Source organism: Lipotes vexillifer, unplaced genomic scaffold (genome assembly GCF_000442215.2).
Source record: "Lipotes vexillifer unplaced genomic scaffold, Lipotes_vexillifer_v1.1 scaffold1361, whole genome shotgun sequence".
Taxonomy (NCBI): domain Eukaryota; kingdom Metazoa; phylum Chordata; class Mammalia; order Artiodactyla; family Lipotidae; genus Lipotes; species Lipotes vexillifer.
In genome coordinates, this window is record NW_006788723.1 from 631,045 (window position 1) to 645,354 (window position 14,310).

The following is a 14,310-nucleotide window of genomic DNA, read 5'->3' on the forward strand; positions in this document are numbered from 1 at the left end:
GTTTCAACCTTAAAAAAGTATTGGAACACATAAATGATAACAATACTCAATAAGCACGTAATAAAAGCTAGTATCTAGTGTCTTCTGAAATGAAGAACAATTTTAATTGAACTTCTCTTTAAAGAAATTCCAGGAAAATGTTGATACGTCTGCTTTAAAGAAATATGTAATGAACATAATCAAGTACTTTCACCTGGCGGCTCTAGTGCTGCCCAATCAGCTTTATCTGCTTCCGTCTGTTGGATGCCGAGCACATCCCTCACCCGCCCACCCCAGTCTGCTCTCCAAGATGTCTCCCATACTACTCCCCTTCTTCACACTCAAAAACATCTTTGTTCATGCCCTACCTAGTGACTTAAACACATTCTGAGCAGAAATAAAACATAGCAGAGCAACATGTTAGAAAGTCAGGACGCAGAGAACTCTGGTCCCATTGCTAATCTACATGAAAATACAAGACTGAGTGTGAGCGGTTCGTTTGCAATTTTTAAAAATTATTTCTGCTGTACTGGGCCTAAGTCCTTAAATTTTTTTTTCCACTAAGTAATACATTTTCACTTTGAGTTAACTTTGAACAAATGGCTACACTTTTAAATGAGAAGAGCTTACAGAGCAGTTTCAGCGTGCTACTTCAATTTGCAAAAGGAAAGCATAACATGCACCTAAAACAAAACGTTTTTACCTTAACAGCAATCGCTAGTAAAGCCCTCACCTTGTGTCAAATCCCCGAACAATCGCACCCATCGACTTTGCTGCACCTGCAGAGGCCAGCCCTGCCACACCGCCACCGACTATTAGAATCTAGGAAAGAAGGCAGAACCCGTATGTTTTAAATAAAGTTCATGATCAACTGATTATGTAAAATCATCTGCTAGTAACTCTCAGGGCCAGGTACACAGTCAGCACGCAGTAATACACCAGGTGGTGCTGGTGGCGATGATCAGCCCTGAATAAATGTACTGTGTGGATAGGCTACTCTGTACCTGGACCGCCGCTGTTTTTCGGGTTTTTTCTTTCTTAGTTGCAGCACACGGGATCTTCCTTGCGGCATGTGGAACCTTTTGTTGCGGCGCATGGGCTCTTTGTTGCAGCACAGGGGCTTCTCTCTAGTTGTGGTGGGCAGGCTCCATATTTGCAGCACACGGGTTCTCTAGATGTGGCTCGCCGGGTCAGTAGTTGCCGCGCAGGGTCTTGGCTGCCCCGCGGCATGTGGGATCTTAGTTCCCCAGTCAGGGATTGAACCCCCAAGTCCCTTGCATTGCAAGGTGGATTCTTTTTTTTTTTTTTGGAAGGCGATTCTTAACCACTAGACCACCAGGGAATTCCCCCGGACCACCACTGTTTTAAAAAGTCTTTTAAAGCTGATGGCAAAGGCCAAAAACTTCACTAAAACTAGTGTGATGCTCAGCATCTCAGTGTAAAAGCTACATACAGCACCATCAGTGTTACATATGTTAAAGACTGACAGGTTCTTTCCCACACTATCGAAGCTACTCCTACTAATACTATACATTACAGTACTCTAGCTCGCTCTCCCCTCTCAAATTTTAAGGTTTTCTATGTTCATAAAATATCAAAATAAGTTTCAAAGACGGGTGCAACTTTGATGAAACACCTACTCCTATTTTGAGCTTCTAAAAGGAACAGCAGGTGACCAACCACCTAATTTTGATCCACTTTCAACGAACTGCACCTGAAATCCGAAGCAATGTAAGTAATCTCCCTAACCAAGGAAGGATCAGAGCCAAGAAAATCATAGAATTCCTCAGAAACAAGAGCCTCCCCGCCTTCTAAGAAACAAACTAAGAACAGTGTCATCTGGAATGGGCCTTCCAGAGAAAAGACCTATTATACTTCACAGTTAAAAAAAAAAAAAAAAAGCCACCCACAGAAACAGAGAAGTTTATAAATTCCCACCACCCATCACGCCCACTTCTTCTGCCTCTTTAAGAAGACTAGGCTAGTGGAACTGTGCTCTGGTGACCCCCGGGCAGTGTCTCAGAGATTATGTGAATTGATCTTAATGGGAATGCTTTCTCTGGGGGGTCTACAAGAAAGGGGACAAAGAGGGAGCAGAGGGAACAAGACGCTGCTGGGCTCCAAGGCACCAATCCCCACTCCACACACTGAAGCCCCACCACCACTAAAAAAAAAAAAAAATGAAATTAAAATAAGTAAAAGTCATAGGACTGGGCCAAGTTATCCTAAATCAAGAAATAACAGCAAAAGAAAAAAAAAAAGGAAAAAAAATGGGGCTTCCCTGGTGGCGCAGTGGTTGAGAGTCCACCTGCCGATGCAGGGGACACGGGTTCGTGCCCCGGTCCGGGAAGATCCCACATGCCGCGGAGCAGCTGGGCCTGTGAGCCATGGCCGCTGAGCCTGCGTGTCCAGAGCCTGTGCTCTGCAACGGGAGAGGCCACAACAGTGAGAGGCCCACGTACGGAAAAAAAAAAAAAGGAAAGAAAAAGAAAAGAAATAACAAAAGACCCCATGATTTAAGACACAGAATCCATTCTTCAAAAAGGGAAGAGGGGCTGGAAATGGAGTTTATGATCCATCATGTCTACGTTATGAAGCTCCATAAAAATCACAAAAGTACAGGGTTCCAGGAGGTTCCAGAAGCTTCCAGGAATGGTGTCCAAAGAGGGCATGGAAGCCCCACACCCCATCCCACATACCTTTCCCTAGTCATCTCTCTCAACAGGATGTTCATCTGCATCCTTTATCATAGTCCTTCATAATAAACTGGTAAATAGGAAGTAAACTGTTTTCCTGAGTTCTGTGAGCACCTCTAGCAAATTAACTGAACCCAAGGCAGGTTGTGGGAACCTCTGACTTATGGCCAACCTGTCAGAAGCACAGGTGACAACCTAGACTTGTGACTGGCATCTGAAGGGGGGTGGGGACAGTCCTGTGGGCCTGAGTCCTTAACCTGTGAGATCTGATGCTATCTCCACACAGACAGTTTCAGAATTAAGTGAAATTGTAGGGCACCCAGCTGGTGTCACAGAATTGCTTGGTGTGGGGGAAATCCCCACACATTTGGTGACTGGAAGTATCAGAAGTGAAGTGTTCTATATGAAAGTTAAGGAGAGACACGGGAGCAAGAGTGGAGTTTTTCCTAAACAATCCTAAATCAGACATTCCCTCATCTGCAAGAGGATCTGGGACTTCCCTGGTGGCGCAGTGGTTAAGAATCCGTCTGCCAGTGCAGGGGACACGGGTTCGAGCCCTGGTCCGGGAAGATCCTATGTGCCACGGAGCAACTAAGCCCGTGCGCCACAACTACTGAGCCTGCGCTTTAGAGCCCGCGAGCCACAACTACAGAGCTCACGTGCCACAATTACTGAAGCCCACGCGCCTAGAGCTGGTGCTCTGCAACAAGAGAAGCCATCACAATGAGAAGCCTGCGCACCACAATGAAGAGTAGCCCCCACTTGCCACAACTAGAGAAAAGCCCGTGCACAGCAATGAAGACCCAACACAGCCATAAATAAATAAATAAATAATTTTTTTAAAAAAAGAGGATCTGAACTCTGTAACATGACCTATAAGAAAGTCTGCACATCATCCAGCCCCGACCTACCTTTCCAACATCATCTCAGATCACTCTCCACCTTGCTCACCGCACTCGAAGACCAATGGCCTTCTTTACTCTCTTAAAACTTACTCTCCTATAACACTCTCTAGAACACTTACTCTTAGAACACTTTCTAGAACATTTACTCTTAGAACTTACTCTCCTAGAACACTTTCCCATCACGGCACCTTTATGTGTGCTATTCCCTTGGCCTAGAATCCTTTCTTTCTTCCCATCCTTTAGGTCCCAATCAAATGTCAGAGGCGCCTTCCCCATCACCCTAACTACAGTAGCTTGCTCCTATGACTCACCACCATATCATGCTGTTCCTTTCTTTTATATCTAAAATGATATCCCATATGTGTTTGATGGTTTATTTATCTCCTCGTGTAAATTTCTGTGGCAGGGATTTTTTTGCCTTGTTCATGCCATATCCCCAGCTACTAGAACTGTGCCTGGCACATCAAAAGCCATCAACCGACTGATTTTAGCTCATTCTAGACATGTAAGAACACTCCATGTTTAAAGGAAACCCAAATAAAATATTATGCAAGTTACTTTTTTTTTTTTTTGTTTTTTGTGGCCGTGCTGCACAGCATGCAGGATCTTAGTTCCCCAACCAGGGATCGAACCCATGCCCCCTGCAGTGGAAGCACGGGGTCTTAACCATTGGACTGCCAGGGAAGTCCCTAAGCAATCTACCTTGATAAGTCCATCTACTGTCCAATTCTTCAATATCAGGAGAGTGTTTCTGATATGTAACTAAAATCCCTTAAGCTGCAATTTAAATTTTCAGTAAAGAGAGTCACTTTTCCACCTTTTAAAAGCTGATCAATTCTCCTTCCTTTACACCTCTTGTCTTCTGTTTCACTTTTTAACAGCTTTCCTCTCACCTTCCAGACAGATTCTAACCAAAACTGAGAAGTGGATTTGTGCATCAAAGCATTCAGCCAGTCTAAGAACAGCAGCCAACTTCTTGCCACCATGAGGGTCAGACCTTTTCTTACAAGCCTGAGAAAGAAGTCAGATGTAATCACTTTACGTATCACATCTCTGTGCTGTTTGCTCATACTCTCTTGTTAAGTATTCTGACCTCCACTTGAACCACGTGCCACTGTCTTCACCTGGTCTGTTTTTAAAGCCATGTATAACTAGATTTCTCAAAGCTGCTATTGTCTTTTTTTCATTTTTTCTAGGAGATTTATTTTGTGTGAGAGCTCGGGATTGATATAACAAAGTAATTAAGAGCAGGAAGCACCAAGTAAACCTGTACCCTACAGAGTATACTCTGCAGATAGATGACAACGTTTAAGGTCCTGTTTCCTATACTTTGCTGAAAGGCTTACACTATTATTTAGGGTCCGTGGCCTCAAAGGGTCACAGCATAATCGATTCTTTCACCTAGCCACCACCACCTCTCATCAACTGCTCTTCTCTGCTCTCAATATAGATTAAAGAAACTGCACCCTGTCCCCCTGCCAAACACCCTGATTGTACCACCTACTATTTCCTGTCCTCTTGACCCAAAATTTGGCAACAAGTGAGAAAACTAAGTCTTTCCTGAGCCAATGTGTCACAATCATTGGGAAGTTGAGAATTTGCTGAATGTATCACGAGGCTTTTTAAACAATTACTAATAAACAAGTCATCCAAAATCCCTTTAAGAATTCAAGTTAGAAAGTGAAAAACAGAAAAACAAATTCAACTTCCAGAAATGTCAAAATTCATTGTTTTCAAGTAACCTTAAGTAGCTTTGAGGCTCTGCCATATATTTGTATATGACACGAACATCATAATTTGCAAACAAAAAATTTTTAAATAACTATTTAAAAACTATAATACCCTTGCCTAATTCATCGTATGAAGAAATATTAAAGTTTTACCTACCTTAGCTGGAGGAACTTTTCCAGCAGCTGTGATCTGACCAGTAAAAAAACGTCCAAAATGATTTGCTGCTAGTACAACAGCCTTGTAGCTTAAGAAAATAGAAAAATAAATGGATAAATAATTCTATAAAATTAAAGAACTTAAGTTTATATAGGAGAAATTATTAAAGAATAAGAATAATAGCTAACATTTTTATAGTGACTACTATCTGTCAAAAACAGTTCTAAGTGCTGTATATATGCTTACTCCTAATCTTCACAACAATCCTATGGCTAAGTGTAACTATTATCTTCATTTTATAGGTGAGGAAACACACACACAGAGGTGAAGAGACTTGACTGAGGTCTCTCAGCTAGTAAATGGCAGAGCCAGACGTCTGACCCTGGCATGTTGCCTACAGAGTCACACTCTTACCCGTGACGCTCTCTGACCTCTTTGTAATGAGCACTACAGAAGTTCAGCTGGGATAAAAAAAAATGAAGGGAAGACAAGAAAATGCTAACAATGGTCTTCTTTGGCAGCTGGGACTACAGATACTTCAAACTTTCTGTTTTACTTTATTGTTCAAATGTTCCTTGTTGACTGTGTAGTCTTTATATAATAGAGGAAAAAAATCTTTCAAATTAAAAAAATTAGATTGGCTATATGCTTGTACATAATAAAATTCCAACCTCACAACAAAAAACACTTCCCTTGATCTCTAATGGTTGAAACCATGGGATTTTGAGACAGAGTGACCTCAGTTCAAGTCCAAGTTCTATCACTAGCTCGCTTTGTAACCTTGGGCAAATTTCTTTAGTTCTCTAATCCTTGGTTTTCTCATCTCTAAAATGGGAACAAAAAGAGTCTCTTAGTGTTGTGAGGACTAAATGAGACAATGCAGGTAAAGCCCTTATCATAAAACCTGTTACAATAAGTGCTTGGTAAATATGTTTATAGCTAAAGAAATGCTCTATGTATCAAAAACTAGTAATTTATACCACTTTTTCTTTAATAGGATATTTTTATTACACTAATTTCATTTCCTATTACATTAATTTCATTCTCATATTCTTTTATACTTAAAAGGCACTTTTGCACACTCTCAGTAACACACACTCTACCTTAACATTATGATACAAAGATTAATATCATAATGCAAATATTATAATGATAAGATCCACCTTCTAGTTGACAAAAAAAACCTTTCCCTGGTCATATTTTTGTAAAATAATACTTGATATAATAATTAATGCAAAAGCATGGAAGAGTTACCATCATTACTTTAAGTTAAATCATATTAGAGCATAAAAATATTTTAATGATTACATTATTTGTTAGTTTTGAATCCAAGTGATAGAAATTTTCAGAGAGCAAACATGATAAAGATTCAAAGGCCACTATACAGAATTAATTTTTGAATTAACGTTTCAAAAGATTCAGTTGTTATACTGGAAAAAAACAAAAACGAGACTGATTACACAGGAAATGTACAAGAAAATGTTGATAGTGGAAAAAGGTGATAAAAGTGGGCCTGTTTTTGATGAAAGCAAAAAGGCTCAGAATGAACTTCAGTGAACTAGAAGGAGGGTGTCTTCACGGTAATACAGCTGTGTGTGTAAGTTAGATAATGATTTATCACACATTGTATGGGTAAGTATACTAGGTGATTCATCTCAAACTATGCCTTTTGCATATACCAGCTCAGGACGTAAGACAGTGATTCTTTAAACTGTGTCCCTGGATCCCCAAAAGTTCAAATTTCAGCCAACTCTGGGGCCACTGTGGCTGGGATAGAGAACAGAGAGAGAATGTTTCTAGACACCCTTCCACCCCTCAATTCAATGAAGACCACTCTGTTCTTATTTGATTTGTTTATACTGTTTCATATTTCATTTGCTCAAAAGATTCTGCAGCAGAAAACCACTGATCTAGAGCTACTGGTGGGGATAACCTTTCACACATGTGCATTTCACAGGACAAAAATCAACAGCACCCTTAAAACCTTACGTTGTACATTTCCTATATAAAATTTTAAGTCCCATATTGCATAACTCTTCCAGAAACTAAATAAATATGACAAAAGTTTATTTTGTCCCTTGGTATTAATTCACATCACAAGAAATATCTTCAAACCAACCATTTGCTATTACATAAGGACAACAAAATGTGTTGTTAACTTGTCATTTTTGTTTACTGCATCTCATTTATATCAAATGTGAACAATTTGAAACCCAAAGTAGAATCTGTGGCACATCTGATATGCTCCATCTGAGATATGAAACCGAAGAAAACTTTCAGTTCATGTGTGTTAGCTTTAAGAGTCTATTCAGGTTAGTCTTCTTTCATGCGCCGTTTTATTTTTTAAACATTTTCGTTTGACGGTGCCTCATTCATATTAGCAAGTTGTCACTACTAATAGTTTTCATGCTTAAAATATAATTCAACAGGCTTCTTAGATGAGCTGATTTCATAAGCATCACCTGACTTCCAGATTTTTCCCACTCTCCAGGCAGAGTCAGCAATACACTGTACTCACATAGTTATTCCTATCCCTGCCCCGTGGCAGGCATGGTTACTCAGTCAGAGCCACATTCCTCTGAGCTGATTGGGCCTTGGAATTCTTTTATACACAGTGGTCCAGGCAATCAATGGGGAATGAATTAGTGCTGGTGGGCGAATAAAGTTTATTGCCATCTTGGCCATAGTTAGCCCTCAGTTATCAATATGGGTTTTGACACCAGATGAAACTTCCTCAAGTGCACACATTTTCCCTATTCATTAAATATTTTATAAATTTACCTATGTAAAAGCTAATTAAAATGGTAAATCTACCAATATGTATATATTAGATTAAACCATATGAAACTGCTAATATCCAACCATTTTTGACCCTATGACAACAGCAATTTATGTTAACTAAACTTATTGTGGTCATAATTTCACTATATATATATATATATACACATATATATAGCAAATCATTGTTTACACCTTAAACTTATACAATGTTCTATGTCAGTCATACTGTAATAAAGCTGAGGAAAAAAACAGTAATTTCAACCTAATATATACAAAAATATACACATATATACACACACACATGAAATACAGTATATCCCTGTTAAAGTACAGATAAATTCCAAAGAACAAAATTTGGGACATTATGTATTCGGAATTCAGAAGTACTTTCTTAGCATAGACTCAGAAGCCTTATAGTTAGTAAACTAAAAATAAGACTTTCTACACTGCACCCTTTCCCTTTCTCATCCTTTATGACTAAGTCTAAAAAACAGTACTAGATCTATGTGAATTTTAAATCATTTGTTCTAAATTGTTATCACTACCCTTGCTATCGACTTCAGTAAAACATGAGTTGACTATATTAAGGTTTTTGGATAATTAGAAATTACTAACACTATGGTTTACTTACCATAAAGTTTTTCATGAAAACAGATATTAAGGTATTGCATTTCATTAAAAAAAAAAAAGTCATTTCCTTTGGTGGAAGGAAATACCACTTCCCTTCTCCCCATGAAGATTAAAAAGTAGTGTACAACAGCATGCAAAGTGAAGAGCCATTTCCCACTGATGACTGTGAAACAATACAAGTCTTAAAAATAATTTAAGTGCACTCTCAGAAGGCTGCAATCTCCAACAATCGTTACAAGTAAAATCATTGTGAGAGAGAAGAGATACAGTGAGAGTGTTTCTATAGTACCATTGTGCTTTTGTTCAGCTGGAACGGAAAAGAATCAACCTACCCAGCAATGTTGGCCATGGAGCTTAGCGCATCGTATCCCTGAGCAATTGTGACTCTTGGAACCTGGTCCATCGCCAGAACTGTAGTTTTCCTTTTGGAAAGTTTATTTAGCAAGTCTGGATTTTGGGTTGGGTAAATAAAACTAATCAGTGTTCCCGATGTTTTTAAAAGGTCAGCTTCGTGAACACCTAACGTTGGGTTAAGCATAGGGGCTCGCACCTAAGAAAAAAGTCATCACCAATTAAAAATGTAAATGCCTTTATAATATTTTTAAGTAAACAAAACAATTAAAATAATATGCCATGATTGAAATAACACTCCAGAAGTAATCTCTCAGCAATAAATTTCTGACTCAATTCCTAAACAAAATAAAGCACACAAAGATCTATGCCACCTATCATCTCACTGAACCTATGACCTGGTCTGAGTAAGGAGCACACATACCTGGAAATAGTGTTGGGACAGGTTTGATAATGACAGGTAGAGCAGTAAAAAAATATGTTGGTTCTACAACAAACCTGTTCTCCCAAAATCTATTACTCTGGTAATATTAAGACATATTAGAATAAACAGGCAGGAAGTTTTTGTTGTGTGTTCAAAGATTCAACTCTTGTTAATTTTGGCAAGCACAAACATTTGGAGTGGTGAGAAGTTAAGAACAACATAAACTAAAATATCCATGGTAATATGTATCAATTTATGTCACCTTGAAATTCCAGAAGAATATTTATAGATGAACACAACTCAAACTAGTAGCCTTACTGAATTGGGTTTAAGCAAAAAGCTACAATATATTCTGTTAAGTATCAGTCAATGAACACACACTGCACATGCTTGAAAGTTTCAAATGTCCACTTTTTCAAGCCAACTTTTTAAAAATTCCATCTAAAAATGTGTTTTAAAATGTGTTTCACATCCCTGTTTAAAATCAATCTTAAAGTATATCATTTCATTAGCTCCCAATTTGCAGCAATAGTGCTTTTAGGCTAGTAAGCACAGAAAAAGAAAAACAGCTCTGAGACTTATGTTTTAAAAGGAAACAGAAACACAAACACTGGGTCAATACTGTCATTTCACAGCATTTCATCTCAATTTACCTATGAGACACCTTTATCTGTTATTCCCATTTCAGTTGTTGATCTGGTGATGCATGTGATTTTAGGTTCTGGACTTTAATTAAGACTCTCTGACAAGGTCTATTTTTCCTCAGTGAGAATCTATAATATAGATTTAATAAAAATTAGAGGACAACTTTGAATTAATTCTCCTGGCCCCTATCAAATGCTCAGCTGAGACTGTTGACATCTGAGTGAGTTAAGCCACTAGAACGTGTCCCTGAAGGTGCTTTTTGGGTCTCTAGTTCCTCAGGATATTAATAGACTTGACTCAAAAAAGAGACCCTAAGATCAAGTAGTTTATTAGTGCAAGTATAAGGTTACTTAAGTTTTCATATTATAGGATTTCTCAGTGCATTTAACATGCTCATACACATTGTGAATCCCTAAAAGGAACACAGAGCATTTCTAAAACTTATGGGCACCCTACAAATCCTTTTTTGTGGGACATCTCAAAAGGTTTTGGTCCCTATAACATACATTACAATGGATTATACTCATTTTTCTATTTTCTCTAAGCTCTTTTATTATACCAAGTTACACTACCAAGTATCAGTATACCTAAACACTTAAAAACTTAAACTGAATTACTATTTATCTCCATATCATATTGTTATTAATTTTCTATAGAAGAAAAGTTTTGTGTCTCTGCAAAAAAGATGATTTAAGACCCTACCAAGTTATTCAGTGGACTGTATGTTAAAAAAATGACGTGACTGATTTCCCCTGAGAAATTAATGTAGGAAAACAGCAAGTCTATCCTGAAAAAGTAAGCAGCTTATTTTAACCAGATAATCATGCTTATTTAATCCATACTTCCTTACTTGCCTTGGTTCCAGAAGGCTTAGAATTTAAGTTAATGTTCAGATACAGTCTCTCTTTTCTCTACATGATTTTTTACTTAAGACTTTATTTGTAAAATCGCTTTTTTATTTGTAACATTGCTTTTTCCAGAACAGTCCTCCCTCTCTAGAAATAGTACCTACGTCAGTTAAATCACTATTCCTTCAAGGTATCAGAAGATCATTCTACATTCGGTCCCAGGAGGAGTTCCATGCCTCCTTTCCATTCTAGAAGCAGTTAAACACTCACCTGAGGGTATTGTGGACATATGGGAACCATGTACTGCAAATTTTCCCTAGGCAATAAGAAGGGCATTTCCACATAACAAATGTAAATAGGAAGATCACTTCTTCTTTTCTCATGGTTAAATATAGGTCACATTGCCTGATAAAAGTTCTACTGGAACATGAAGAATATCCACAACATGCAACCATTTCTTTGAGAAAAAAAAGCATCATTTGAAAGTATGGAAAACTATAAGCATAGAAGAGGTAATTTAATCTTTCTACAAGAAGATTTAGAAAAGTCAGCATGCCATAAATGGAAGGGGGAAAGGAATAATTACTTTGACCACCAAATCAGAAGCCAGCACTTCCTTCGCCCCTTGGATCTGGGCACCTGCTGCTCTGTAGTGATCATCTGAGAACTTGGAAGCTTCACCAGCACCCGATTCCACAACAATATTAAAACCCTGCTTGACCAAGGCCTGAACGCCAGCAGGAGACAATGCCACTCGCTTCTCATTTTGGAAAATCTCTTTGGGGACCCCAATAGTCAGTTGCTTATATGGAATTCCTACAACAAAGACAAAAAGAAAAAAAAATTGGTAAATAACACCACCAAAAGTCAGTGTTTTAATAATACCGTTCAGAAAACAGAAATGGGCAGTCTGTTCAAAATATACTGCACATACAGGTTGCTGTTCAAAATGATGTTTCTGATTCATACTCATAATTTTTAGACTTTTTTTGATAAGATGACTGGAAATTTTTATATCCACTCTCCTGAAAATCCTAAATATTTTATTTAACCAAATGGCTCTCTTCAAGGCCTATAACTAGCTTAGTTTATTCTTAGGGAAAAATACGTTGAAAGGCCACTCAACAGGCTAACCCCACTCATCTAACTAACCCTCTCAGGTTTATGGTCTCCTGGTCTTTACCTTCAAGGAAGACAGAAGTAATTAACTATTTTGAAAAACAATCCTACACTAGACACTTTGATGGCCTGCCACACCCAAAGTCCTTTTCTTGGCAATTTGGCCATAGGTGATTCCTCATAGATTTCCAAGTGTTGTATCTTAAGACCTTCCATTCTTGGCCACAACTGATTAGACCAGAGGTGGGCAGCTGGGTCAGAGATAACAGTCTACAGGCCAGACCTAAGGAAAACCAGCAGCCCATGAGATGACTTATACAGGAACTCTGCCCGAGGACACTTCATGTTGGCCAATGACTATCCAACCCAATCAGGTCCTCTCAAAGGGGGTTTGGATGCAAGACCCACCAAAAAGGACAAAGAGAGTAGAATGGTGCAGCAGCTATTCATAAACACAGCCATGAGATAATCAAAGGGAGGTCAGCAGCCACAATAGTAGAAATATCAGCAGTGGACATGCAGAGGAGTCACAGCTATGAAATCCAGAATAACATCCCACTTTTCCAAGAAGTAGATCAAGGGTTTCCTGGGTTCCCATACTTCCCAAGAATCCATAAAATAAAAATAAACCCTCATCACAAAATATAACCTGATGTGATTGTGTTGCCTGCAACACAAAAGAACCTGTATAACACAAGAGTTAAATTATTTATATATGGTTCAGACCAGACTTAGCTAAAGTAGACTAGTTTCTTCTGTTGTTTTACTCAATATATGGACACAAACAGATTTTTTTTTTTAATGAAGAGTGTCTGCTTCTATATAAATTTTACTAAAGTTTAGAAAACCCACTCTAGCAATCTAAACTCTGAATATATGTAATAAAAAAATAAAGCAAATTATCTCTACAGAGTAATTTATTGAGACCTTAGAGAGACTAAATCAACCTAAAATAGCTGCATTTGGACATACAGTCTTAGATCCCACACTGTTTAAGCAGTAATAATTGACAGTAGGCCAAAGGCAAACATAGGCTGAATCTTGCTCTCTACTTAAAAGAAGAGGGAGGAAAATAATTGAAAGCTGGCAAATACCTTGAAATAATGTGCAAAATTAAATCACATAAATTTATCTGGAGTTCACTTATCTGACAACCTCAAATTATCTAGGTCCTACATATAAGCCTACCAAAGACAAATGAAGTCGTATCAAAAGATTTAGGATCCAACCTCAAAGGGCTTCCGCTGGCCAAATATGAGCCAATTTGAGCATCAAAAAGATAATTAATTGCAATGTAGTAAAACACATCTAAAGATGTTAAAATCCATGAGTTCAGGATGATAATAAATATTTCAAAATTCAAAAAATAAATATTTTCTGGGCTTCCCTGGTGGCGCAGTGGTTGAGAGTCCGCCTGCCAATGCAGGGCACACGGGTTTGAGCTCCGGTCTGGGAAGATCCCACATGCCGCGGAGCGGCTGGGCCCGTGAGCCATGGCCGCTGAGCCTGCGCGTCCGGAGCCTGTGGTCCGCAACGGGAGAGGCCACAGCACTGAGAGGCCCGCATACCACAAAAAAAATAAATAAATAAATAAATATTTTTTAAAAGCTTCATTGGTCAACTCTGGAGAAAGTAAGGTGTGATAGGCAGAATCATGGTCTCCCAAATATATCCATGTCCTAATCCTCAGAATCCAATATATGGCAAAGGAGAATTAAGGTAGCAGATGGAATTAAGGTTGGTAATCAGCTGACCTTGAAACAGGGAGAATATCCTGGATTATCCGGGTGGGCCCAATGTAATCACATGGGTCCTTAAATGTGGAAGAAGGGAGCAGAAGAGTCAGAGTCAAAGAATAATTTGAAGATGCTATCCTGCTGGACTGGAAGGCAGAGGCAGAGGCCATGAGCCAAGGAGTGCAGGCCGTCCCCAGAGGCTAGAAAAGGCAAGGGCACAGAGCCTCTGGAAGTGAGGACCATTTCAGACTTTGGCCTCCATAAGTGTAAAATAATAAATTTGTGTTATATGAAGGCAGTAAGTTTGTG

At 38.7% G+C, this 14,310-nt stretch overlaps 1 protein-coding gene across 1 annotated transcript in view; it reads right to left on the reverse strand.

Moving 5' to 3' along the window:
- The window catches only part of NNT (nicotinamide nucleotide transhydrogenase), a 96,631-nt gene that overhangs the window by 68,675 nt on the left and 13,646 nt on the right, over nt 1–14,310 (reverse strand). Inside the window, exons 3-6 of the mRNA XM_007461742.1 lie at nt 11,733–11,962; nt 9,211–9,428; nt 5,468–5,555; nt 713–801 (exon numbers count right to left, since the gene is read on the reverse strand). Coding sequence (XP_007461804.1) covers nt 713–801; nt 5,468–5,555; nt 9,211–9,428; nt 11,733–11,962 — 625 coding nt within the window. The remainder of the gene's footprint in view (nt 1–712; nt 802–5,467; nt 5,556–9,210; nt 9,429–11,732; nt 11,963–14,310) is intronic.